Here is a 24,607-nt window from a genome sequence, read left to right as displayed (position 1 = left end):
CCACTATTTGTGGTTTAATAGAATGTTAATTCGAAATTTGGAAAACGATACAATCGATTGTTTTGACGTCACGAGTAAACCTCGTTTGCACAAGATGTTTCTCCTCAGCACGAGGCGATTGCATCACGATTTGAAACTTTTTTTACGTTTTTTCACCGAAACATGAGATCCAGACCTTATCTTGATGAAAATGGAGGGAAAAGAAGCTGTCAGATCTAAAGTTGGTCGACGTATGGCATATATTCTTCGATATGGTGCACTTGAAGAAGGTCTTAAAGTGTCCAACAATGGTTCGTAAAACAAATAACAGTGTCTATTCTAATAACTTGTAAAAAGAAATTCTAAAGGTATTTGAGTTCTCTATAAACTGAGAAAATGTCTCCCAAAAAGTACCTTAGATCTTAGGCTAAGAATACTGTATTGTTCATTTATCCAACTCCACACTCTCTATTGAAAACTAGGCTTGTGATGTGCTTACGATATCAAACTCAAGTCTAGACCAATAAAACGTAGCTTATGTAAAGCGATTAGAATAACTGCTGACTTTGCACAATTGACAGCACACAGTGACCCATCCTTCAAACCTCTGAAAGTCCTAAATTTTGATAAATGCTACATGCTTGAAACAGTGGCATTTATGTTTGAAATGAATAAAAACACAAGCACTGCTGCTCTCCAATAAGAATTTACCAAAACAAAATTACGTCGTCTCTAGCAAGACCATCTTCCATCTTGGTTTTTCACAACAGTATCCACCAACCTCAAGAAAAATTTTCTCAAATTTGACAGTAATCAACTTTGGAACTTTCTACCAACCCTTTTAAAAATAACTAATACTAAAACATCCTTCATAAAAGCAAAAAACTATTTTCTAGAAAATTAGCTTGACCTTTATAACTTTGTATGAATTTATAACGTATATATGTATGCCTTTTGGTTATTGCTTTAACTGTATTTTTTCCAATATTATTTTTTCTTTCTTTTCTTCTGCTTTCAAATTCAGATTCACTTCCTGTATTGCTGTTTTAGTATCAAACCAAATGTTTGTAAATGGCTTTGAAAACTCCATCTAGACTTTTTTCATGCGTCTGTCAGCTAATAATATCAATTGTTGCTATAAATTAGATCCTATTCATAATCTAGTAAAATTTATAACAACCAGTAATAAGAATGTAGATCTTGTTATTGCAGACCTGTCAAGTTTCAGTTTTGAAAATGAGTGAGTTTTTTTAAAAGGAAGGTAAATTGTTAAATGTTTGGTTGTCAAAAGCTGATCTTAACCAATCCAGAACGAATCCTGACTGCCACACAACCAAAAGCAGGGTCCAGGGGCGTAGCCCCAGAAACCTTTCTTTTGCCACGCCCTCTAGTTCTTTGGAAGTGCCTTTTTTGTGCAGAAGTGGGTGGGGGATTGAGGGGGCTTTTTTTTTCACCATTCTATTCAGTTTTTATTGAGAAAGAATTTATTACAGTACATAATCATGAAATGAATTAATCTGGTGCATTTAGGCTGTGCAAATGATTGCAAAAGTGCACAGCACTGTTGACCAGGAATGCAGAGGAAGGAATGCAGGCGTATGAGCAAGTGGAATGTCGTAGTCTGACTGCTACCCTAATTATCATTCTCGAGAAAAAGTAACTCCGCTCTGACCGCCCGATTGCAATTTGCAATAGTGAAACTCTAACTTAGGGAATATTATGCTCCTCCAGGACAATTCCAATCAATTCACAATGTGTCATAGTCTCAAGAAAGCTAACATGCTATTTGTGTAGGCTTGCCAATAAATGTAACATCGCTTATAACTTGTACGGATTGGCTGTTATCTAGTCATCTAATTATCTAGTCGCTGTTATCGTGCTAACATGGGAAAGAGGGATTTTGCTAGGATTTGGAATAAAATTGAAAAATTTAAATAAACCAAAAAGTTTGTTGCAAAATGCATGATAATTCTGCTTTGGTGTGTGTGAGAGTGAGAAAAGATCAAAATGTGTGTGTCCCATGCAAAATGTGTGTGTCTCACACAAATTGCGTGTGACTTGGTAGGTCTGTTATTGTAATTAAAGATTGATAGTGAAAAAAAGTTTTGAGTTTGTGTTTATGTTGCATATGAAAGGAATTATCTTTCAAATATTCTAACTTGGCTAAAAACCAATGACAGAGACCTAGGGGGCAATAGAGGGGGAGATGGTTGCCCCCCCCCCCCCCAATATTTTTTAAGACCATAGTCTTTTCTCTAAAACAATGGGGAACTGTGTTTTTATCTTATCAAACCAATAACCTTGTTTTTAACACCATGATTTTAGAATCAGCAGGTTTTGAATGTTTTCAAGTAATTCAGGGTCCTTTGGGCAGTTTGTCAAACTGAAGGTAAACATTGCTAAAAACAAACTGTGAATTTTGGCTTATTACTAGTTGAATGTTAAATATCACCTGACTCCTAATGCATTCACTTTTTTGACTGTTATAAGGGGAGAGTGTTGCAGACCTGTCATTTCAAATAATTCCTATACATGGGGCAAATTTTAGTCCCAGTTTGGAATTTTCAAGAAGGGGCACAGGAATTACCACTCTTGCAATAGCTTACTTTGAGTATAAAACTGTCTTCTCGTTGCAAGAATGCATCTACTTCTTTTCAATTTACTTTTTTAGGATTTACAAAAGTTGATGATCTCCTTCAGCTTGAATCCATGCAGCGTTATACAAAAGAAGACTTATTGGCAGAGGTTGAAAAGTTAACTGTTTCTGGCAAGAAAAGATTTGAAGTGGCTCTTGACAAGGATAATATGTTTATTAGAGCAACTCACAACAGAAAGTTTGCACAGGTATGAGTTTCTGCTTCTTTTGATGTTTAACATTTTTCAGTTGAGGTTGATATTTACTCAATAGTTGGTATTTTTATCTTATGTGAAATTCTGCATTAAAAACTTTTAACTTTTTGGCTCAAGTAAATTTGTTAAAAATTGCAATCAAATCTCAGATCTGTATTTTTAGGCTGGGAAGCACAAGGATAGTGAAGTGAACAGGCTTCTTGAAATTTGTACAGCATTTATTTGCAATAACATCAAGATTTATGATTTAGAGCATTTTCCAGATGAATTTCTTTTAAGGTATGTTGTCATTCTCTTAACAGAAGTTTACTGCTTCTCTGAAAATATTTAGCCTTGAATTGGGCATAACTATTGGTTTTTGATGCTGATTTTAGCATACTATTTTTTGCCAATTTATTTCAAATGTCTCTTCTGTTGAGAGCAAGCAAGCCAATGCAGTCTTGTGGCAAATTGCCAATGGTTAGCAAGCCCTCTTACATGTTAAGTAAAGGATTGCCAACTGTGCAAAAGCTTGTAAAGAAACATTTTGTGACATCAACTTTTTCTTCTTATACTGAAAGAATATAGCAAATATTTCAAATGAAAGTAGCACAATTCTTTTTTATCAGTAATCTATTGTTTCCATCATTAGATGCATTCCCTGGCTCTGAGCTGCAGTGCCTCCCAACAGAGACATTTATCATATAAATGAAACTATTGCTTTTATTCTTAGGCAAATCTTCTACAGATTAAAATTCAAAAAGAAACTCACTAATGCTGTACTTCCTAATGTGATTGGTAGAGTGATGGAAGAAATTGACTTCAATGATGTGTATGTGACAGAAAAAACCATTAAACTGGTGTGTAAAAGGTGTCCAGAATTAAAGTCTTTGAGCTTGAAAAATTGTGGATACATTATCACTGATAATGTACTGAAATGGCTTCTAAAGGTATCAGTTTTCTTTTAATTGGTTGATTTGGAGTTTTTTAGATGCTAGATATTCTTTGTAGTTTTGTAGTTAAGATATGTATTTATTTTTCCTTTCCAGTTATTGTATTTTAGATTTTTACTGGAGGGAAAGGTAAACCTCGAAATTGAAGATCTATGTTGGTACTGGATATTCAACATCAAACTCAATAAAGCACAGTATATCCTGGTTCTAATGTTATTGACTGAATATGTTCTTTTTAGGAGTTGCCTAACTTAGTCAGTCTTAACCTCTGTGGCTGCGATAGTGTCAGGGACAAGGGGCTGCAAGAAATATCAAAGTGGTGTAGACAATTGAAAAAATTGAGCATTTCGTATTTGCCTCTTGTAACAAAAGACGGGTTGACGTCATTGGTGGAAAATTGCCCTAGTCTTGAGCAATTATTCGTCCAGGGTATTCCAGTGGTGAATCAGAATTTTGTCGAAGAGCTGCTGCAAGTAAGGGAAGGTAATAATTTATCGAAAATTGAATTGAAGATATTTGCCTCTTGTAATACATCGTAGTTTTATTTTGTAAACACTTAAGTTTCGTTTATAGTTATTCAGAAATAATTGTTATTTTAATACAGCTGTATATAGAATATGGAGTATTGGCAAGCAATTTTTACAGAAGTTGCTTTAGACACGACACACTAACAGATGTTGAAAAATTTATTCTCTCGATTAAATTGACTTTGAGTTGATATTCGATTTGGTCTGTGACGAAGGCTAATTTCGAGTTAAATTATCAGTCTCCTTTTCGAATTAAATTACCAGTCTCCTTTCCGAATTGAATTATCAGTCTTCTTTCAAATGTCAATGTTTGTTTTAATGGACTACTGCTTAAGTTGAGTGTTGCCACAGTCGAAGTTTCATTACTGATCTTTACTGGTTTGACTATCGCGGGAATAAACTTTTATTTTTAACATAATCATTTCGGCGAACTGCTACGTTTTTTTAGGAAATCTTTACGGTAGATTCCTTACTTTTTCCCAGATACATATCAAATTCGTTGCTTTTCCCTGCATTTTATAAAAGTCTTCTGAATCCACCAAGCAATCATTTTTTTGTCATTTGCGTCATCTGATCAATTGATTTCATCATCGTTCCTTCTCCTGTCATTGCCAAATCTTCAGAATAATACCATTCTGAGAGCGAAAAACTCATTGAATGAATGACTATCTCTTCTAATTTTAGCTCCTATTACGCGTTCTCTTAATTCAGGAAATTCTAGCAATCCTTGTGCTTGTCGTAATTTTTAGCAGTTGTATAGGTGTTGGTTCTTGAGAAAGGTCTACGTAACTACCATAATACTCGTTTACCACTGAACATAGCATTTCTAATTCTTTAATACCTCCCGCTATTTAAAAATGATTCAACTAATAGAATAATTTGATAAATTTCAAAGTGTTTCTGCTTCTACTTCATTCTGCCTTGACTGTGTTTTTCGCTCAAAATCCATTACTCTTGCTTGCTTTTTAATACATATTCTGATTCACATAAATACAGCATGCAATACTGTGATTGGTATCTTTGTGTCACATACCATGATAAGATGCCAGTCAACGTAGAAGAATTAATAATCTTTTCGAAGCGTTCGGTGTTCGTCACAATTTGTGCCTATCACAGTAGATTTCATTCATTTTCCTTTCACACAATTTTGATATTCTTGAACAACCTGTACTCAACACTTGACGAATGCTAGAGTCGTAGCTTCAATGTCTCAAAACACTAGATTAGGAGGGGTCAAAAGCAAAATACAAAAAGCAAAATTCCACTCATGGCCAGTGTAAACAACCAGAAGAACGATTGATCCACGCACTGTGTAAGTTGGTCCAACTCCTGTCAAATGTTGGGGTCGGAGCTTCAATGTCTCAGAACACTAGATTAGGAGGGGTCAAAAGCAAAATACAAAAAGCAAAATTCCACTCATGGCCAGTGTAAACAACCAGAAGAACGATTGATCCACGCACTGTGTAAGTTGGTCCAACTCCTGTCAAATGTTGGGGTCGGAGCTTCAATGTCTCAGAACACTAGATTAGGAGGGGTCAAAAATACAAAAAGCAATGTTCCACTCATGGCCAGTGTAAACAACCAGAAGAACAATTGATCCACGCGCTGTATAAGTTGGTCCAACTCCTGGCGTCGTTTTTTCGAGATATATTTCTGAACCACGGAATCTGAAACTGTTTCTAGTGAAAATAACGATCTCTCTTCAAATTCAGTCATTCCCTTATCTTTTCCAGAGCTATTTTCTAACATGTCTTCGCTCGAAAAAGGTTTTTTCGTATTTTCCCCATGACATTCATTGTTCATATAGATGGACGAGTCGTTGTCGTGGTCAGCAAGTCGATTAACCCGTCGAAGCATTGTGCCATCCCTCCATTCATAATAAGAATTATCAGGATAAGTCTCTGAATCTTTTAAGACGGCCAGGTTTATGTTTTCTGGGCCCAATGCTGGAAAATTATCGTTTTCTGGAGTTAGACAGTCGGCAGTTTTGCGCCTTACACAAAGGAGTGTTGCAAGGAATTGGTTGACTACCACGCGAACAAATCTTCCAGGCTGTAACTGCTTTCGCTTGAATATATCTATAAAGCAGCGGAGAATAAGTGCTGCGCATATCTCTATAAACACCGCAGTAAGATAGATTTCAATTAACGGTGTTACCTCTGAAGTCGGTGGGACCAAAGTTGATAACGACATGATGAAAAAAGCAAGAGACACGAAGTTTGTGCTTAGCAATGTGACGCGCTCTCCAGAACTTGACGGTAGAAAAAACGAGAATATCGCAAGAAGAGCTATTAGCAAGGTTGGTATAAAGATCTTGTATATATAGTGCCTTGAGCGCCTTCGCAATTGCATTGTGTATATGATGGACGGGAACGGCTCTGGGCAGCATTGGTAGTACCCAATTTTATGTGCGACATCGATTTCTAGAAGGGAGGTAGTAAAATTTGTATATAAGATATGATTTTAATTGAGGGATGATCTGATCTAAATAAAAGTGTAAAGTAAAAGGATTTTGCATTTGGTTAACTTGATAGAAATTGTGCTTGTTCCATGGAAAGGTAGGGCTCAGTCATAATAAGACAAAGAATATGAAAGTGCCATAATTTGATTTTATTGCATCCTATATAAACAACATAAGGAGCAGGGGGTATTGTGAACCTGCAGGGCCCAAGGCTTAGCGTAGAAAACATGGCATGAAACCCCAACGAAAAAGGGTCCCATAGACTAGTAACGAGACTTTCCATGAATCCTCGTTTTGGTGTACTGACCATACTCTACTTGTCCCTCACGTAATTTTCTAAGTAACGGCATAATTATGCAAGAACCGAAATACCGGAGTGCCGTGAGGAGGCCTTGGTTCCCCCAAAAACTTAAGTAGCATAAGTAAAAATACTTTTATTTTGTAATGTGTGACTGTTGTTACACTTATTTAGCAGGGCTGCCCCCCCCCCCCCAAAAAAACATAAAATTGTATCTCGGTCTTTAATGACATGTGTATGTTGACTGCATACTTACTGAGTACTTTCCAGGCACTGTTCTCAGAGTATTGTGAGAGATCTCCTTGCGGATTTTTGTAGCTTATGTTGAAAACATCTCTCGTGTAGGCCCAAGAGCCTATTTCAAACTGACAACTTTGTTCGTCGAATGGAAAATATTTGACATTTAACTGGCAAATTGTGCGAAATACAAAGGGAATTGCCCAGAAACAATTACCAGAGTGGGTCACTATTATCTTTTCTTGAGCTTCTACGCTGAGAAGTTGGAAGTTTTCTTTCGCACTGAAAAATAAATAATTGAAATCTACCTAATCCTAACAAAATCGCTAAAGACATAAGTGAAAAGTTAAATATATTAGAACAATCAATAAAGTAAGTAAGATATTTTGAGTTCAGAAGTGAATTTATTAATTGGAAATGTACCAACAAAAGTAATTGAAATTTTTTGCTTTGTATCAATTGGTGGAAATACAGATACGAATAAGGGAACTTTTTAGCGAATATCAAAAAATAGCTTTAATGTGTATCAAAGGATTATACTTATTGTAAAGCGCCATGTCAGGCTTCCAAATGATATCTTTATCAACTGAAATGTCATCTATGTTTCCAAACTGAGACGTGTTCCATTTGAGGCGATGATCATTCCAGTACTGAAATGGTACAAAAGAATGATTTAATCTGTTTCTACGAAAAAGTCTCACAAAAACATAGGGGACATAATATTTACATCGTTGTAAGCAGACTGTTTGGTTTACCTGTTTTACCCAACCATTCCAGATAAGTACTTGATGTTTCTCGTCCTGAAATAAATGGTATCAATAATTACACTTTTAATCCATGGAAATTAATTTTTTGCTCAATAATTCTAGATATCATACAATGATCTAAAGTTTTTATGGAACGAAACAATGATTCCAATGTATCTAAAAGTTGAAAAAATACACAATATATGCGTAGAAAAAATTACAAATGGTCAAAAATGGCTATTTGAATTAAGAAAATACGCATGAAGCAACAAGATCAGCCTTTTCAAGGTTTCTTCAAAGTCTTGATATGGGGATGTGGCCTGTGGGAAGCACGTTGAGCAACAGTCCTCCCGTCGGGAGAAAATCGAAAATTTGCTTGTTAAACTAGAAAATCATGTTTTTTTGTGTATTTTTATTAGGTCCTTTATATCACGCCCTGCTCTCTCCAATGTTCTCTCTAACTTACGCTCCGTTTTAGGTCAGGAAAGTGAAAGAAACGCTCTCTGATTTCCAAATCAAAAATTACTCACCATAGATATGATCTGAGTCAATCCTAAATCCACTTGAACTTGTATTTGATCGTGCTGATGCCGTACAGGCCGCAGCTCTACGTTGTAGTTGTTAAGAAGTTTTGCAAACAGAGAATTTTCGTATCCGCTTATTGCCTCTGTAATACATAAAATGCTTTAGTTAACAATCTACCATCTTCAATACAAAGCATGTTGTCACGTCAATAAAAATATGTTTAAAGCACAAGTTGTTTATTCTTCATATGTTAACAGTGTCGTTTCTTTAATCTTGAACGTGTCATCAAATGTCTTACAATTTCATCTATCAAGAAGAGTCGTTTTTCATTATCAGCCCTGGCAAAGCCCTGGCAAAACGACTAAAACTTTCATTTCACTCAACTTCTGTTTAGTGTATTGGTCATCCGAAGACCTTTTATTTTCCAAAACGGAAAGTTCTCTTTAAAGTTTGGGCAGTTCTTTTCTTTTCTTGAAACTTAGAAAAGATATCAACATGATAAAACGACAACAAAATGTACGTGTTCGAAACTCTGAATTTACGTGTTTCAATTTGTGATTTGTCAGAATCTCGTTTATCCTCATTCTCTTCTGCATTGTTTACTTTCTTGAAAATCCCTTTTAAAAATCATTGTTATTTTGCTTTTGGCGTTTCTTTGGCTCTTTGAACCCATGTAGTATTGGATGTACAAATGCAAATTTTGTGTCTCTATATCGAAAGAGTTTCTTAATGGCGTTTTCATTAAATTACAGACGCTAACTAATCTCTCTACATCACAAGAATAGGGCTTGACTGCAAGGCTATTGCATTTGTAACATTATCAAACATTTCTTTCATTTCTGCCATTTTGCTAAAAAGATACCTAATGGTAATGTTCTTAGATATTTGTTCCTAGAATAACCAACAAGAATAGTCAAATTCTAATGACAACAAACTCAGGTCCATGACTGGGCGTGGCAGTCCATGAACTGTCTCTATATCGGCTGTTTCATCTAATGCTGTAAATGGCTTCAACGTACATAGAACTACACTATTGACATCAAACATTTGTGAAAGGTATCCAACCAGGCTTTGAATGACTTAATTCTTAATTCGATTTCGTCAACTTTCCCGCGGTTTTCAAATTTTATTAGATCCCAGTCTTACCACTTGAGTGTATTCGCCATTTTCATCACATAAAATTAGTAAAAATGGTCAATTGTCTTTAGACAATTATGATTGAAATTACTTTGGATTGTTGCTGAAAATTTTTCACTTTTATGAAACAAATTTGGATTCCAGAGGACAAAGCTACATTTATTGAGTTCGAGAGTGAATATGAATGCCTTCGTGCCGTTGTGATAATTACATTGGCGATGAGTGCATCTTTGACGGGATTATGAACCATTCCTAGATTTAAGGTGAGTATATAATTGATTTTATCTCAATGTGAAATGTCTAAAGCACTTTGGGTGGGGAGAGGTAAAAACGTAATTTACCTGAATCTCGACACGAAATTTAGCGATCATTTGCGAGGTGTTTTTTTATATTATTCTTTGCGATCGAACAGTGGCGCCAATATAGGTTAAATAGCAACGCATGATGATAAACTTGACAAACAATTAAGTGAAAATTCGCTTTGTAGAGGCGTGCAATTTTTTTTTAGACAATGTGGTAAAAACACGCTGAAATAGCGGAAATGGGCCTAATTCTAGCTGCGAAGCGATTTTGTTGTGAGAATCCTGTGTGCTGATTGGCTTAGAACATGGTAGCGAGCATAGCTCTCAGCCAAACAAAGATTTGACCGCTATGCTGCTAACATCTACTCAACGACAGAAGGGGTTTGAAGAAGCTTTTTCAGTTTACGTTTACAAGCTTCTGTCTGCTCATCCATTGTGGTAACAGTAGCATTGTCACTTTACATTTCTTTTGGTATTGCTTGAAACCAAGAGAGCGTCACCAAGGAATGCAGTTAGTTATTGGTAATCTACTTTAACAAACCATTCACTTTATCACTTGTTGTATCATCTTAAAAGTAGAGAACGTCTGTATTCCACTAGTAAAGGTGAGTGTCAATCAAAGCAAACAGAAATTCACAAAATCTGACTTAGAAATATTTTGAATTTCTTCGCATTTTAAAAACCCATTTCCGCTGATTTCGTTTTAAGCTCACAATTTCTTTCTCCAGATATTCAGAAAAAAGGTTTCCGATTGGAGCTGATCGAAATTTTATTCATTTTGCCACCCTGTTTAGTCTTGTTTAGTCGTGTTGAGTTTTTTTGAGCAAAGCTTGATTCTGGTCGAAAATGTTTAGTGTTGTGAAGTGTTGTTTAGCTAATGTTTACTCGTTTTGCCACAAATTTAACATTTTTTTACTAGCGCAGGCGCCGTAGCTGTGGAAATCCCAAGCTTTTCGTCGTTGCTCCTCGGTCTTTCTGTCTCTATGTGGCCCAAAATCTCTAGAATGCCTTCGTGAGACATCTGCATCATTTCGCTGTAGGCTACTCTGTTTTCTTCAACACTCAACTCTGTTATCAAAGTCTTTTCTTTTCACGTCGTTTCTTCAAATTTTTATTTTCATCTCCACGTCTTGTGTTTGAAGTCTTATATAACAAAACAAACAGAATGCAAAATTCTAGACAAGACCCCCTACAACCACACAGCGTTCGGCACAACTCGCAGTTCAAAATAGTTGAGTGAAGTTTTATGATACGTTTAGTCTCGCTTTGACATCCTAATTGAATTTCGCTCAAATTCACTAAACAGAAGTTGAGTAAAATATTTAGTAAAATGTTTACTTGTTTTGCCAGGGCTTTGCAGAGGAATAAGTGACATAATGTTGCTTGATATCATTCAAAAGCTGTCATTGTATCGAATTCTCAAAAGCTGTCTTTTTTAGTTGTCTGTTTTGTGAATGAAACATGGATGAGGTTTTGCCCCCCAATACTTCCTAAAATTTACTTAAAATCATAAAATGAAACATCTTGCTCTTGGTTTTTAGAATTTTTATACACCAATCTAAATAAATGTAAGCGTTGACTTAAAAAATTGTTTGTTTTGGTTACGAGGACGTTCCGTATCACAACACAACATTATGTGCGAAATATTTTAATTTGATCGTCTGAGCATGTTTAGCCGCCAAAATACTGAAGTATATCCAAGCCAGCAAAAATGCAAACAAGTCCCATGTGCGACATTTAAATTTTTGGTGAATGAAGAGGCATATTTCAAACTTTGATGAAATTACCACCTAAGTTAAAATTCTACTTTCTGAACTATTGATCTTTCTACTCCTGAATATGATAAATAAAAAAGAACAAACACAATTGCTTACAAATATCAAACACTGGAACATTGCTGGAGTTCTTTGGCTTAACAGGTATTATTTTTAAGTCTTTTCTATTTTATGACATATACTTTCATTTGCGAACAACGTAAGACAGGTGGCATGGAAAGAAGATACAGTCTGTATCTGTCGGTTGGCGCGATTTAAGCTGAGCGCATATTTCCACGTCGCTTATCTCGTTATATATAACCTCATATATTTGCAAGGTGCTTCCACGAAATTAGATGGACATTGGGATAGGTGCCCAAAAGGGGTCACTTTTATAGGATACCGTAAAAGGGCCACGGTTTAATTTTTTACAGGTGATTCATATAGAAATTCTGAATTGACAGTTGCTTGATGGTCTCATTAAGTGTGAAACTCAGTGTAGCATCTTAGAACCGCTCTGTTCTATACACGAAAGAGCGGGATTTTGAGTCATATTATAGAAGCTAAGAACCCCCGTTTCTGCAAGCTTGTGTTGTTAAAGCCTGAATTTTCGTCAGTATACATATAATCTGTTTTGTTTTCAACTAACTTCAGATCGATGGGCTTTGCATAAACACTTTCTCATCTTCAATAGAGTTGCCGTTGTCATATAGAAATACCGCCTTATTTCTCTTTGAGGTTGTGAAGGAATATATTTCTTATAGGCGTATTTAGAAAAAAACTCAATTATTTGCAAACAAAATGATTAACTTGTTAATCTGTAAATATTAGCTTTCCAAAGATTCACCGCTTCAAAGTATCAGCGTAAACTTGAGTGTACCGTAGCATCTGACTACTGCAAAACAGTTTTGTCTTTTGTCTTACCAAAATACTTTGAGTGTTTCTCATCCAGTCAATCTCCACAGAATCACCTTCAATAGACCATGTTTTTGCTATTTTCACACTCATAAAACTTCAGACATAAAATTTTCACACTTTGAACTTTATACATTGTATTTACACTACAATACCAGTTGTAGATTTCAAGTAGTTTGCGGGAGGATCTCATCAATGGCGTTATCTCTCACTTAGAGTTCACATATATTGTAAAGGCAAAGCTAATTGTAGCTATTGCTCTATGCGTGCCTCCATGTTTCCTGGTGTGTTGAAGAACCTATATCTGCAAGATTGAACCTTTAATCAATATTTACATATTGTAATATCAAAACATACCACATACCTTTAATATTGACCGAAAATGCAAACCAAAGAAGTATTATTCGAAACATATTCCATCAATATTAAGACAGAGGCATGAAGTCTCCGCTTTACTTGTTGAATTCAATTATTTGTATCTTAGTGCCTGTACTACAGATTTCCAAAAGCTATCAATCTTTGCCTGTGTTCTTGCCATAGAAACCTCTTGAGCTTTGTTCAACATTCTTTTGTTTATACATTCTTTTTGCATTGAAAAATTGAAGGTCATTCATCGCTGACTAGTCTTTATTAATTAAAGTTCTCGAAAAGACATCGAATTGAAAGAATCGCGGGGGTTTGCTGCAGTTGCACCTAAGCATTGTTAGGTCAGATGACTCATTTCTTGCCAGGCTGCAAAAGGCTGTCACTCACAACGACATCCATTTGGAATGCTGAACAGCTATCACATTCCTCAGAACAGTCCTCTTTTTAAAGTGTGTAGATGATAGATAATATTGATGAATTTATTGAATTCATAGTTTTGCATTTTGTAAATTCTCGATGTAGCATTAACCTTCACAACTGGCTAAAAAGAAATGATTAAATCTGACCAGATATAAAGAAGTTTCAAATAACAGGATTGAAGGGGCCCAAATTTAGCCATGCCAATTTTGTTCCTTTATCTGAGGCTTCTTCGTTAGCCGAACTTTATTGAAATGGGAACGCGACCCATAATCGTATCATCAACATAGAGCCGGTCTGTCCCAGTTACAATATTTGCATAGGACGTAACCCCCGTCTGTCAATGATTCGTTTAGGATATACGTTGGAATAATGACACACCGAGGTTGATAATCCACTTTAGCGATGCAGGTGTGCACTGCAGCGTGATTGGAAGTGAAAGGAGTCCTGAAACAATATAGTTTTAGAAACACTGTCAATATTTTAGCATTTGAATTTTCTTTGGAAAAAAAGAGTAAATACGGTTAACAAATCATTGCAATTAGTGCTCTTCAACTGCAATATTGCAGCTGGGTTTTGCTATTTAATTTCATACAATCTTCTAACATCCTGTTTCGAAACTGACATTGCTATGGCACTTCAGCACTTAATTTGCCTTACTTAGAACTTTAGCTAGACAGAAATCATAAAGCTATACACAAAGTTAAACTCTCGTAGAGAAAACCCTCCATATAGTGTTGCATAAAGTCTCAAGAAGCCTAGTAACACAGTAATGTTCTTCCTTCAAAAAGTTCGTCTCAAGCAGATTGAATTTCTGTTTTCTTGTCTCTATGCGCTCAAGAAGTTAAGCCTTCTTGTCTGTCTGTAGTTTCGAAATGCAGGGAGTGTTGATATATATTGTATGAAGCAATTTAGAAATAGCATGAAATATTTCTTCATTCTTCACATAAATTAAAGAACAAATTTATCAATAAGATACCAGTACCATTGTCATTATCAAATATGCATTTTAATTCTCTCTATGGTAGTATTTGATGATATTATATGGAAAAATTTGCCTGAAAAATAATTTAATCCAGAGATTGATTATATTCTTAACAGAGAGGTTTTCTCCCAGACAGATCTTCTTAAAGTTGCTGCAAACTTTTTCATGACTTTTACTTGCCTTGGTCGTGCCAAATTTGCCAACTCTAAAGATATATACTTACTTAAAAGATGTAAAGTTTTAAAAAATACTTGATCGTACAATCCACATTTAGGTAAAGATTTACATCTTGGTCATCTTTGTCATGGAATTATAAAAGCATGTACGAAAGTTCAACTCTTGTGAAATTATACAGCCAAGAATTTCGTGAATGACATACACTGCATCTTTGTAGTAAAACCTGAAAACATAATTTTCATTTAAGACACAAAAGCACTTTGAACCTTTTTGAGCATTCGCTATTTTAGAAGCGATATTTTATTAAAATCTATTTGACTTACCAGCATGATCCTAGGTCACCGGTTAAACACTTTGGATATTTCTGAACTTGTCTGTTGCTCCATAGAAACATAAAAGAGACATTCTTCTTTCGGTGATGCAATATTCTATTGCATCACCGCATTATTGTTTAAAGGAAATGTTTATATTTCTAAATATCTTGTCTCAACTACCAAAGTTTGTACATGCGTTTTAACTTCATGTTATTGTTACCAATATCTCACTCTTAGTGAGCAATTGTTGGTAGTTTCAGTTTCAGCATATAGGTGCATTCGGCCATACATGCCAAACGTTTTGCCCTTGTCTCTCTAACTCGTCTTTCTCGCGTAGGATAAATTAAACTTATAGTTGAATGCCCAGTAGTAACTTTATAAGTTCAATCTCTGTTGCAAGAGATTGCTCGTCTTATAGCATATTGCGTCGCCTCTCAATCTGCAATATTTGTAAATATTCGCGGTTCAAAACATGAAATATTTATGATCCATAAAAGTATCAGTTATGCTAAACAAGACTCATCGTGATGACCAATCCGTCCTAGGGAGGAGAAAGAAGTCTGTGTCTCATGTCAAATTTATAAGCAAATCTGCAGTGCTCTGCTAATTCTCTTTACATCATCTCGTGACTTAAATAAAAACATAACATGGACGCTAGGCTATCTGTTTGTTTCTCTTTAAAACCTCTTAACCAGTGTGTCGAGTGAATATTGTGTTAACAAACTTAGGCGCTGTCAAAAAAGTGGATTGTTACTCATAGTATGTTGATATCCTGATGGATTTTTATAACGAATTGCTGTCCTACTCTGTATTTGCTTTGTATGTTTTATGTCATATATTTGTCCCCGACCATCAGCATTGACAAGTTGAAAATTCACCAGCGTTTGCAGAATTAGCTATGATTTTTAATTATGTTAGCGTCTCCAGAAGAGAAGCAAACTTGTATTCTTTGCACTTAAATCTGTTTGTTCAGATACCAAGTAAAAATTAAAGAAATAAATTTACATGGTTATAAATAATGCACACTGGCTGCTCGCTTCTTCATCATTTGGTTTGCTGGAGGTCAGGAAATATTTTGGACATTCTTTGCCATCAACATCTCTTGAAAATTTATCTGGGTGTGGCAAACTAACTTGACAAAATTTGGCTTCTATTTCCCACTTTGCTAGCGATGTCTGTAAATATTTCTCAAGTCATTGTCAGCAAGATATTTCCTGTCGATAAAATGCCTGTTTATCTTGAAAGCTTGATGCCTGTTCTGTAACTGCTGCATCTCATCAGACTTACCTTGGTGATTGCGGGTCTGGTACAAAACGATTTTTGAATGGAAAGGCTCTTCTGAAATTGATACATATTGCAACAGTCTCATTCAATGGTTGTTATTATAGCAACCAAATTATTTTTCTAAATTGCTCCTCGAGACTTTTTTATCACGTAAGCATTGTTCATGTCACAATTAATGCCTCTGTGACAGCACTATTTTTATAAAAGCTGTTGGGTCAACGATCCACCTTAAAATGTCATCTGCAAAGCCTCTAACTCCAAACAAAAATGTTTTTGTTTTAGGGTGGAACTTTCCAACTCTTAAACACATCTTAATCCTGAAAGTTTTCTTTGCTAGATGAGATAAAGTTCAAATGCATATGTTGTAGAACATAGGCAGCATAGTGGTTTAAAAATTTAACCAAAAACAATGGTCTTACGTCTGGAACTCCTTCTTTAGCTTATATTTCTCTCATCACTTTTCTTCATTGCTACAAGAGCAGATGGAGCCTGAACCATTATTTTGCCGACCCACTTACTACGTTTTGGCAACATACGTGCCTACTGACAATGTTTGGATGATTCATGTCTTTATTTTATCATTGAATTATGTTTCCTCCCCTTTAGGCCTAAAAAATATTTTCCTTAAATATTAACTTTTTACAAACATTAAAGATAGATATTTTTTCTCTTGATAAACTGAACAATACGATATAAATGTATATTCGTAACAAAGGCAGCAAAGAAGGCTAGATATATAGAGAAAAGATAATACCGCAAGTTTCTTGCTACTTTCGTTGAATGTTTAAATACAATCGCCTCTACATGTTTAAAAACCAAAAGTCTTACCTAACAACATTCTTCTGCATTTGATTCTACGTTTTTTTCTGCTGTGTTCTGACCCATTTTTATTTTCCTTATTAATACATATTGCTTCCACAAATAATCTTAATGAGCGTTGGAGGTTAGCAACGGATCTAAGATTATCATGTGGATGCAAACTTACACCACTTGAAATAATTTCGTTTACATGGATTGCATATTTTTAACTTAACAGTGCATCAGACTTTTAGATATGTGTAGAGGCTATTTATGTTCTAGATAATGTTTTATATTTATGTTCTAGGAATATAGATTGTTTTCAGTCCATTCACAGTGGATTTGTTCTGCTTAAGGGAAGGCTGAATCACTGACGCGTAAAAAGCTATTTCAGCTTCCTTATCTTTGTTACCTAGGGGTAACCAAGAGCGCAGGAAAGCAAGCTACAAACATCATGGAAGATAACAACACACAATCTTTCGTCTTATCTTGTTGGTGTTTTAAGTCGTTTGTTTGTCGATCATGATTGTGGTCTTTTGGTCTTGAGAATTATCAGGGTTTTTTCTGGCTTTGAAGGTTATCTTTTAAGGTGGTTTTTGTGTCTGTTACAAAACAAAGAATGAGAAAAGGCCTGGTTTAACTCTAAAAACATAGCAAGTCATCTTGAAGCACCGGCAAATTTAATTTAGGAATGGTGAGCCAATTTCTTGACCCAAAGTTATCATGTTGAATCGTTTCTGATCAATAATATTTTTTTCTTTGCAATCTATCTTCTCTGAGAGCTAAAGAGTTATACGGGGTGCAGCATCGAAGACAAATCCAAGAGTTGCAACTATTGTGACAAGGAACAAAACAATGCAGAGGCGATCCAAAGTAGCACCCGCCAATTTCCATTCGTCTTTGTACGCTTGTTGTTTCTTCTTAACAGCTTTAGATTCAGAGATTATTTGAAGATGTTTCAAAACCTTTCTTTCCCAATCATTTTCATTCTCTTTTTTTGCAGGGTTTCTTTGATTGGATTCCTTTTGGTATCCGTTGTTTGCTTGACCAGTTCCTTAAAGAAAACATGCAATGAAAATCATGTGTCTAGATAGTGTTTCTTCCGCAAGTTTGTTATGTAATGGAAACTGTGGGTAGAAATGGATAACAAATAGACCTCCATATATGGGATACCCTTGGAAAAAGATATTCTGTGAACTTTAGGGAGGGGACCATTATATTGAAGTTGTTTTGGAAGCATCCACTTTGGAGATCGTTTTCAAAAGTATGAGTTTATGGTGACCCAAAACACCGTTTACATCTGGACGGGGTCTAAGTTGAACTACACAGCTAATAGTTGCGCATTTACGGAAAGAAAGGCATCAAACCTAACGCCTGCGCAGAAGTATGTTCGCATACTAGCGCGAGCATAGCGAATCAAGTGGAAGCCCGTCTTATCTGTTTGGACAAACAATTGGATTATCTTATGCTCAAATCAGCTTTTTTAAGTATTCTTCGGTGAAATGAAAAAAATTCTTCTTCTTGGTGTTTACAGTAAAAATGAGCAGGTGAAATTTGTATGTTTGCTGTAATCAGTTTTATTATGGTTCTCATTAAGAAAATTACGGTTTTGCTCTTCGTCACCTCGTCAGTAGCAATTTTTAAAGCATCCTTCAAATATGATTAACACAACCCTACTATCTTCCTAAAACCATGTAATGCCTACCTTTATCTCCTTCCCCATTTACACTTGTAATTTTGACATTATTGCGATCCTTCAGGGCCTTCTTAAAGAACTGAAAGTTGAGAATTTTCTTAAGAAAAGGAGATGGTGGACCTTCACGAGATGCCCAGGAGATGACGACACAATTGGCCATAAGTGCAAAGCCAATTTCGAACATCACAGCAGTTAAGAACTTCTGTAGCAGTGGAAAAACCTCTGATGTTGGTGGTATCTGGTCAGATATGATCATCATGAATACAGCCAGCGATAGCAGTGTTGTGATGACTAGGCCAATGCGTTCTCCGGAATCTGGTGGAAGGCTGAAGGACAGAAATGCCAAAAAGGAGATCAAAGTGCTTGGTACAATTGTATTCATGAGGAAGAACCTGGCACGGCGTCGTAGATGCAATGTGTATGTCAGTTCTGGGTACGGCTCTGGGCAGCAGTCGTATCTCTTCACTTTTCTTTCGACATTGAAGCCTAAAATAAAGTTTTGTTGGCTATATAGATTGAGTATTCCAGTATAGGGTATTGACCGCTCTTACGTACCTTTCTTAAATTACTATATCTAAGACTATATCAGATCATTGGACATTCAATTGCGAAGAATTTGAATGCTGAGCCAATAAGGCGATCAATGAATAAATATGATCACATCCACTCGCATTCTGGAAAAAGAGCATGAAATGATGTGCAGCTCCACCGTTATTGCCAGTAATATACATAATCTTGTCAAGAAACTAGTACAAGGTAATCCTGATCATTCAGAAACAACAAGGTAGTAGTGCCCCTACTTCATCCATACACTGCTGAAGAAAGATGAATTCAAAGGTTTGCGAAGGAAAAATAGAATTATGCACTGCTCTGTCATATTGTGTTTTGCTAATAGGATTTGAAGAAGGAGAATGAAGAGGGTAATCGAATGGAAGCGGAATACATCTAAACTGGACTGGACTGGAACAACCGTTGGCTTTAATTAGCTAGAAATTGCACCAGTTTTAAATAAAGTAATAAAAACCGTTTTGGTTAGAAACTTGATTAGACTTCGGAAAGGTTTACCTGCATGTAGGGCTCACGATCTTGGCGAGACTTTGGATACTGAGAAAACTACCGAAAAAATAATTTTTGCATTTAAAACGTTAGGTTTTCCCAACGTCCTTGATTGCTTGGACCACGAACATTCCTAAGCAAAGCTAGAGATGCCTATGGTTTTATTCGCAATGCTCTTATTTTATTTGTAGCTATCTCTTTGCTAGAAGGCAAGGGGTGAGGGTAAATGGAACATTGAGCGCCTGGTTTTATTTGAGAATAGGAGCAGCGCAGGGATCGGCATTAGGACCCATCCTCTTCAGTAACTTAATCAATAACATTTTATCTGGTGTATGATACTTACGTCTACAACTGCATTGACAATAAAACAATAAATGTTGGCAATAGGAACGTAAAACTAAAAGAATATACATTGTTTTAGCATGAGAGTTCTCTGATAATTCCATAAAATTCAATAAGCAAGTGTCATCTTTTGATGTTTGGCGCAAATAACGATAGAGTGACTCACAGATATCAAAATCTGACTCTGGAGAATTACTGGGTGTGACATGTGAGGCCAAAATTAATGTCACGTTCATCCCCGTAGCTAGAAGGGAGAGTTGTAGCAAGCACAAATCACATGTCCGTAGAAAAAGATTGTTTACTAAAGTTTTGCAAAGCGTAAGGGCATATGCCTTCCTTTTCCCAAAGGGACTTATTCTTTTGCAGTGTCGATGTGATTTAAGATTTGCAAAAAAACTAGGCGTGTGATTCCAAAGGGGGATACATATACGCGGCACCCAATGTTCCTTTTAGCTAAGGGGACGAATATGAAACAAAGAGAGTTGAATTCAGCTTACTTAGTAACTGGAATTCTCCGCTTGCGGAATAGCTGCTCAGGTCACCAGCCGGTAACTTGTTTGTGATGTTGACATGTGTACCATGATAGGCCCATGAAGCGAAAACCATAACGCAATACTGATCATCAAATGGAAAGTATGTGATGTCCATCTTGCAAACACTTTTTAGCACATGAGGACTCAACCAGACAACTGAACCATCGGAGTATATAGTTGCTTTTGTTTTGCTTTCGATATCTATACCTTTAAAGTTTTCTTGGGCACTGAAAATTGATATTTAATAAGCTTTGATACATATCAGAAATTTTATTACTAGCAAAATCCTTAGAGTTTATTAGAATTGATTTACGAACGTGCTTACGATAAAGAAAAGTTAAATTCCTGGATTGGAGAAAACAAGAGGTTTCCTCGAAAAAATGACAAGATACTCATTCGATTAAGTCAAAAATAAGCTTATGTTTTATGCTCATTCCCCTTTCAATTTTTATGATATATGGAATTTTTAAAAATATATATATAAAAGAGAATCCCTTTATCCTTCAAATCTGCTCCAATAAACCGTCAGCAAATGTGCAAGTTTTCCTCAGTCAAGAAGTCAATTTATAGTCTAACCGTCTTAAGATATAACATGTTGTTGGAGAATGAAATGGGAATAGAAGCTTCAAAGGTATTTTCATCGCATCAATTGAATAGATGACTTTAATTTAGGAGAAAGCCTACGTGTTGTAGAGTCGAAGATCAGGCCTCCAAATTGAAGTTGCATCAACTCTGATTGCCGTAATGCCGCCATATTGTGAAGTGTTCCATCTTAGGAATTCATCAGACCAGTACTGAAACGAAAGTTAAAAACTGCATTTAAAATATCTAAATCTTCCAAATTAAGCACGTTTGGATTATGTGATCTTTTAAAGAATTATGCAACTTGAACTACCCGATCCCACATGTTAAATCAGCTAATGAGGGCTATATCTATTGGTAAAAAAGGAAATAGAATGTTCTTATGAGAAAGCTTTGAATAATTTACTCAACGTTATTGGCAAAAGATTGGTAACTAAGTCAAACAAGGGGCAAACAAGGTAGTCAAGTCAACGAGGCAATTGAAACAAAATTAATAGGTTGTTGTTATCGAAGATCAAAAAACGCTATTTCTGTCAGGAGAAAGGTAGTCAGATTTTGAGGCATAGAAAAGTAGTTAGTGAAAAAGTAGAATAAACAATCAAGATCAAAAATTCAAATAATATCTTATAAGTTATATCAGCAAATTCACATTTAGATATAAATACTTTGGAAATTCTATGTTACTTCACCATGTTATTTTTAAGAGTTTGTTTATGTCTGACATATAATAAAATCTTTGACTCATTTCTTTTTTGCTGTATGGCCGCTTCTCTTTGCAGTCCCTGACATAGTAATAGGAAACACAAAGAGCAAGATAAGGGCACAATTTGAGCAAAAAGAGGTATCTTGGTGAGCAGATAGGCATTGTTTCTGAAAGGGCTTTACCAAGTGTCTTTTCGTTCCAAGAACAACTGCCCTAAATCAGATAAAAATCCAAACGACGAAACTACTTTGATATTTGAAAATGTATAAAATGAATGCTTACCTGGCGAACCCATACATTCGTTGTTATGATTTGATTTCTTTCATCCTAAAAAGATTCGTATTTTTAAATTCATGGTCTTTCAACGCAAAAGTTTGTGTACATACGATGTACAGACATCAAGGCTTTCTGCTCTCAAAACCGAATCCAGTATATTCTCGATAAGCGAGAACCTGGCTAAATGGGAATTTTGCTGTATGTGACCCAGTTTCTACGTCTCTTGAACTTCCTTATCAAATTTCATAGACAAACTTTGCCCAAATGAGATCCCTGTTAACTAGAACATTCCCTATCTGGGACGGGCTTTTTGTTCCTCTTGTGCTAAAGACTTGGTCTGAGTGATATTTTTGAATTGGTTATGAAATTCAAAAATCAATACTGGATTGTAATAATTTCAAACATAGTTCAAAAATGAAATCATTTCGTTGTTGTTGTGTTGTGGTGCGTATTGTCAATCAAAGCTGTACCAGTCAGGCAAAAGAAAGCAAAAAATTATTCGCCAAAATCTATTCCATTAAAGCTTTAATAAGTTTACATTGGGTATCTCCTGCTATCCTGAATTCGCACAAGCTCTCTCCAAATGGGACATTTCATATTTTCTTTCTTTTATCCAATTTACCAAGAGATTCGCTTAGCTGGGACATGACTGATTTTCTATGTCTCCTTGAGGTCCCACTTAACGGAAGTATATTTTTATAGCTTATTGAAAATCTATGATTCGTAACAGAACCTTGTTATACCAGTAATTAAACACCTAGCTTTTGTAAAGTTGTTATTTTGTCTTATGCTTATAATGGTTCTTTTTTATGGAAATTTGCTGTTTCTAAAATGCAAAGTGGGAAGAAGAATCAGATTTTGATAAATTTCATCTCTGATATGTTGCCATCAATTGTAACGTTTTGCCAAACAAAACGTTGCAACCAAAGCGCAATACATTAATTGGCATACCAGAGCTAGTGATAACTACGGCATCCAACTAAATTTCAAACATTTTCTTCATCTGTAATAACTATGCTTTGAATATTATAACTGAAGTCGCTGTCTCTGCCATTTTCTAATGACCTCTCAAAATTTCAGTCGCTTTAAAAACAAAGCTTACAAATAATGATAGTCAATGATTTTTTAAAGATGCTCACCACGTCAAGAATTTGCTTCAATGCAATATCAAATACAAGCTGCACAGCATTTGTCACATTATGCACAGGCCTCGCCCTGCTGTTGTAGTCCTTGAAGAGATCTTCCATCAACCGTCCTTCTTGCTGAGACCCTTAGAATTTAGAAATTGCAACATCTTAAAAACCACTTTCTTTATAACGCTGCATGAGTAAGTCTCAAGTTGCAGTATGCTTTGAAATCTACTATTTTAGACCAAACTGTCAATTAAAACCCTTTTTACAATGGGGGTAAACCCTTTATGATATTTTAAAAGCAATGCCTAGCTCAAAAGAAGATAAGAGCTCTTCTCCTTTGTAACAGGAGTCACTATTCCCCGCTTGCAAATAAACAGTTCCAACGAGTGCATTGATTGGTATTTGAGGGGCTATAGGAATTTGCCAAAGTTCATTACAACAAAATAGTGCCATTATTCTAAATCTTTACAAGCTCACTTGTTTCTTTTGCTTCGTTACATTATTCCAAGTTTTGCATAGTCATTGATTTTCTGTCGACTTTTTTATATTATGTTAGAGCCCTCTGATACGAGTTTTTATTCGAATCGTTGCAATCCAAGAAGCTTATAATATACTTGTGATTTAGTGCTACAAAAACTACATTGAAGATAAAGTTCAGGAACAAAGCAAAGCGGCGACGAGAATCCAATCTAATAAGATCAATTTTTAAAATAAATTAAATAAAATGCAAAATGCATACTGTTTAAAATGCATATTTATACTCATTGCAAAAATCATAGAATCCGGCGGACAGCCTATCCTGCGGCTTTTCCTTCCCACAAATAAATTACATTTCCCACGCTCAAGCGAAACCCAGTGTATCCTTGTCATCCAACGACATTTTCTCACTTGACTAATGTATGACTTATAGAAAAATATTGACAAGCTATTGCCTGTAGGTTGTACAAGAAAAGTGATTTTTTTCAAAAATACTCACCGAAGGTAAAGCTCTGACAGCAAGCAAAAAGCATCAGATTTGTTAAAAACGACATTTCTGTCCACTGGAACTCCTAGTTCACTTTCCGAAAACGATGCATTATATCAAAATAAACCTCCGAATTAACTACTGCTGCTAGGATACAAAGAAATATATAGAATAATAACCCTCTATAGTCTCTTTGTTTGTTTTGATGCACAAAGATTCTGCGGGTTGTTGCTTTAGAAAACTTCTCTTTGATGCAAAGTAACAATGTCATCAGAATAAAGCGCCAAAATCGTTGTCTTTTAAAACAAAAGATTAAAC

At 35.5% G+C, this 24,607-nt stretch overlaps 3 protein-coding genes across 4 annotated transcripts; 1 reads left to right on the top strand and 2 right to left on the bottom strand.

The window, feature by feature from the left end:
• The first annotated feature begins 151 nt into the window (after positions 1 to 151).
• LOC135696472 (uncharacterized) lies at positions 152 to 4,424 on the top strand. Its single transcript, XM_065215869.2, has 5 exons — positions 152 to 290; positions 2,651 to 2,823; positions 2,993 to 3,108; positions 3,542 to 3,758; positions 4,001 to 4,424. Exons 1-5 carry the CDS (start codon positions 185 to 187, stop codon positions 4,298 to 4,300), a joined length of 912 nt encoding a protein of 303 aa, XP_065071941.2. The 5' UTR covers positions 152 to 184; the 3' UTR covers positions 4,301 to 4,424.
• Positions 4,263 to 15,074, bottom strand: LOC135696469 (neuronal acetylcholine receptor subunit alpha-10). Of its 2 annotated transcripts, none has more exons than XM_089112503.1 (6): positions 14,932 to 15,074; positions 13,028 to 13,893; positions 8,561 to 8,697; positions 7,825 to 8,084; positions 7,304 to 7,566; positions 4,263 to 6,711 (listed from the first exon to the last, which is right to left on the bottom strand). In XM_089112503.1, the coding sequence occupies exons 2-6, from the start codon at positions 13,074 to 13,076 to the stop codon at positions 5,801 to 5,803; spliced, it is 1,620 nt and encodes a 539-aa protein (XP_088968629.1). In that variant the 5' UTR covers positions 13,077 to 13,893; positions 14,932 to 15,074; the 3' UTR covers positions 4,263 to 5,800. The 2 variants fall into 2 exon arrangements, with proteins under 2 accessions (XP_088968629.1, XP_088968630.1); XM_089112504.1 differs by lacking the exon at positions 14,932 to 15,074 and having other exon boundaries at positions 7,825 to 7,934; positions 8,040 to 8,084; positions 13,028 to 13,218.
• Positions 15,075 to 16,978: 1,904 nt separating this feature from the next.
• Positions 16,979 to 24,504, bottom strand: LOC135696470 (neuronal acetylcholine receptor subunit alpha-10). The gene is made up of 7 exons (XM_065215866.2): positions 24,302 to 24,504; positions 23,332 to 23,462; positions 22,199 to 22,243; positions 21,316 to 21,425; positions 20,596 to 20,858; positions 18,710 to 19,186; positions 16,979 to 18,058 (listed from the first exon to the last, which is right to left on the bottom strand). The coding sequence occupies exons 1-7, from the start codon at positions 24,354 to 24,356 to the stop codon at positions 17,787 to 17,789; spliced, it is 1,353 nt and encodes a 450-aa protein (XP_065071938.2). The 5' UTR covers positions 24,357 to 24,504; the 3' UTR covers positions 16,979 to 17,786.
• Between the last annotated feature and the right edge of the window lie 103 nt (positions 24,505 to 24,607).

This window comes from Rhopilema esculentum, chromosome 14 (assembly GCF_057945365.1).
Source record: "Rhopilema esculentum isolate cy_ngs chromosome 14, ASM5794536v1, whole genome shotgun sequence".
In the NCBI taxonomy this organism is placed as follows: Eukaryota; Metazoa; Cnidaria; class Scyphozoa; order Rhizostomeae; family Rhizostomatidae; genus Rhopilema; species Rhopilema esculentum.
The sequence above is the reverse complement of the archived record's forward strand: the minus strand, read 5'-3'. Positions and strand labels throughout refer to the sequence as shown.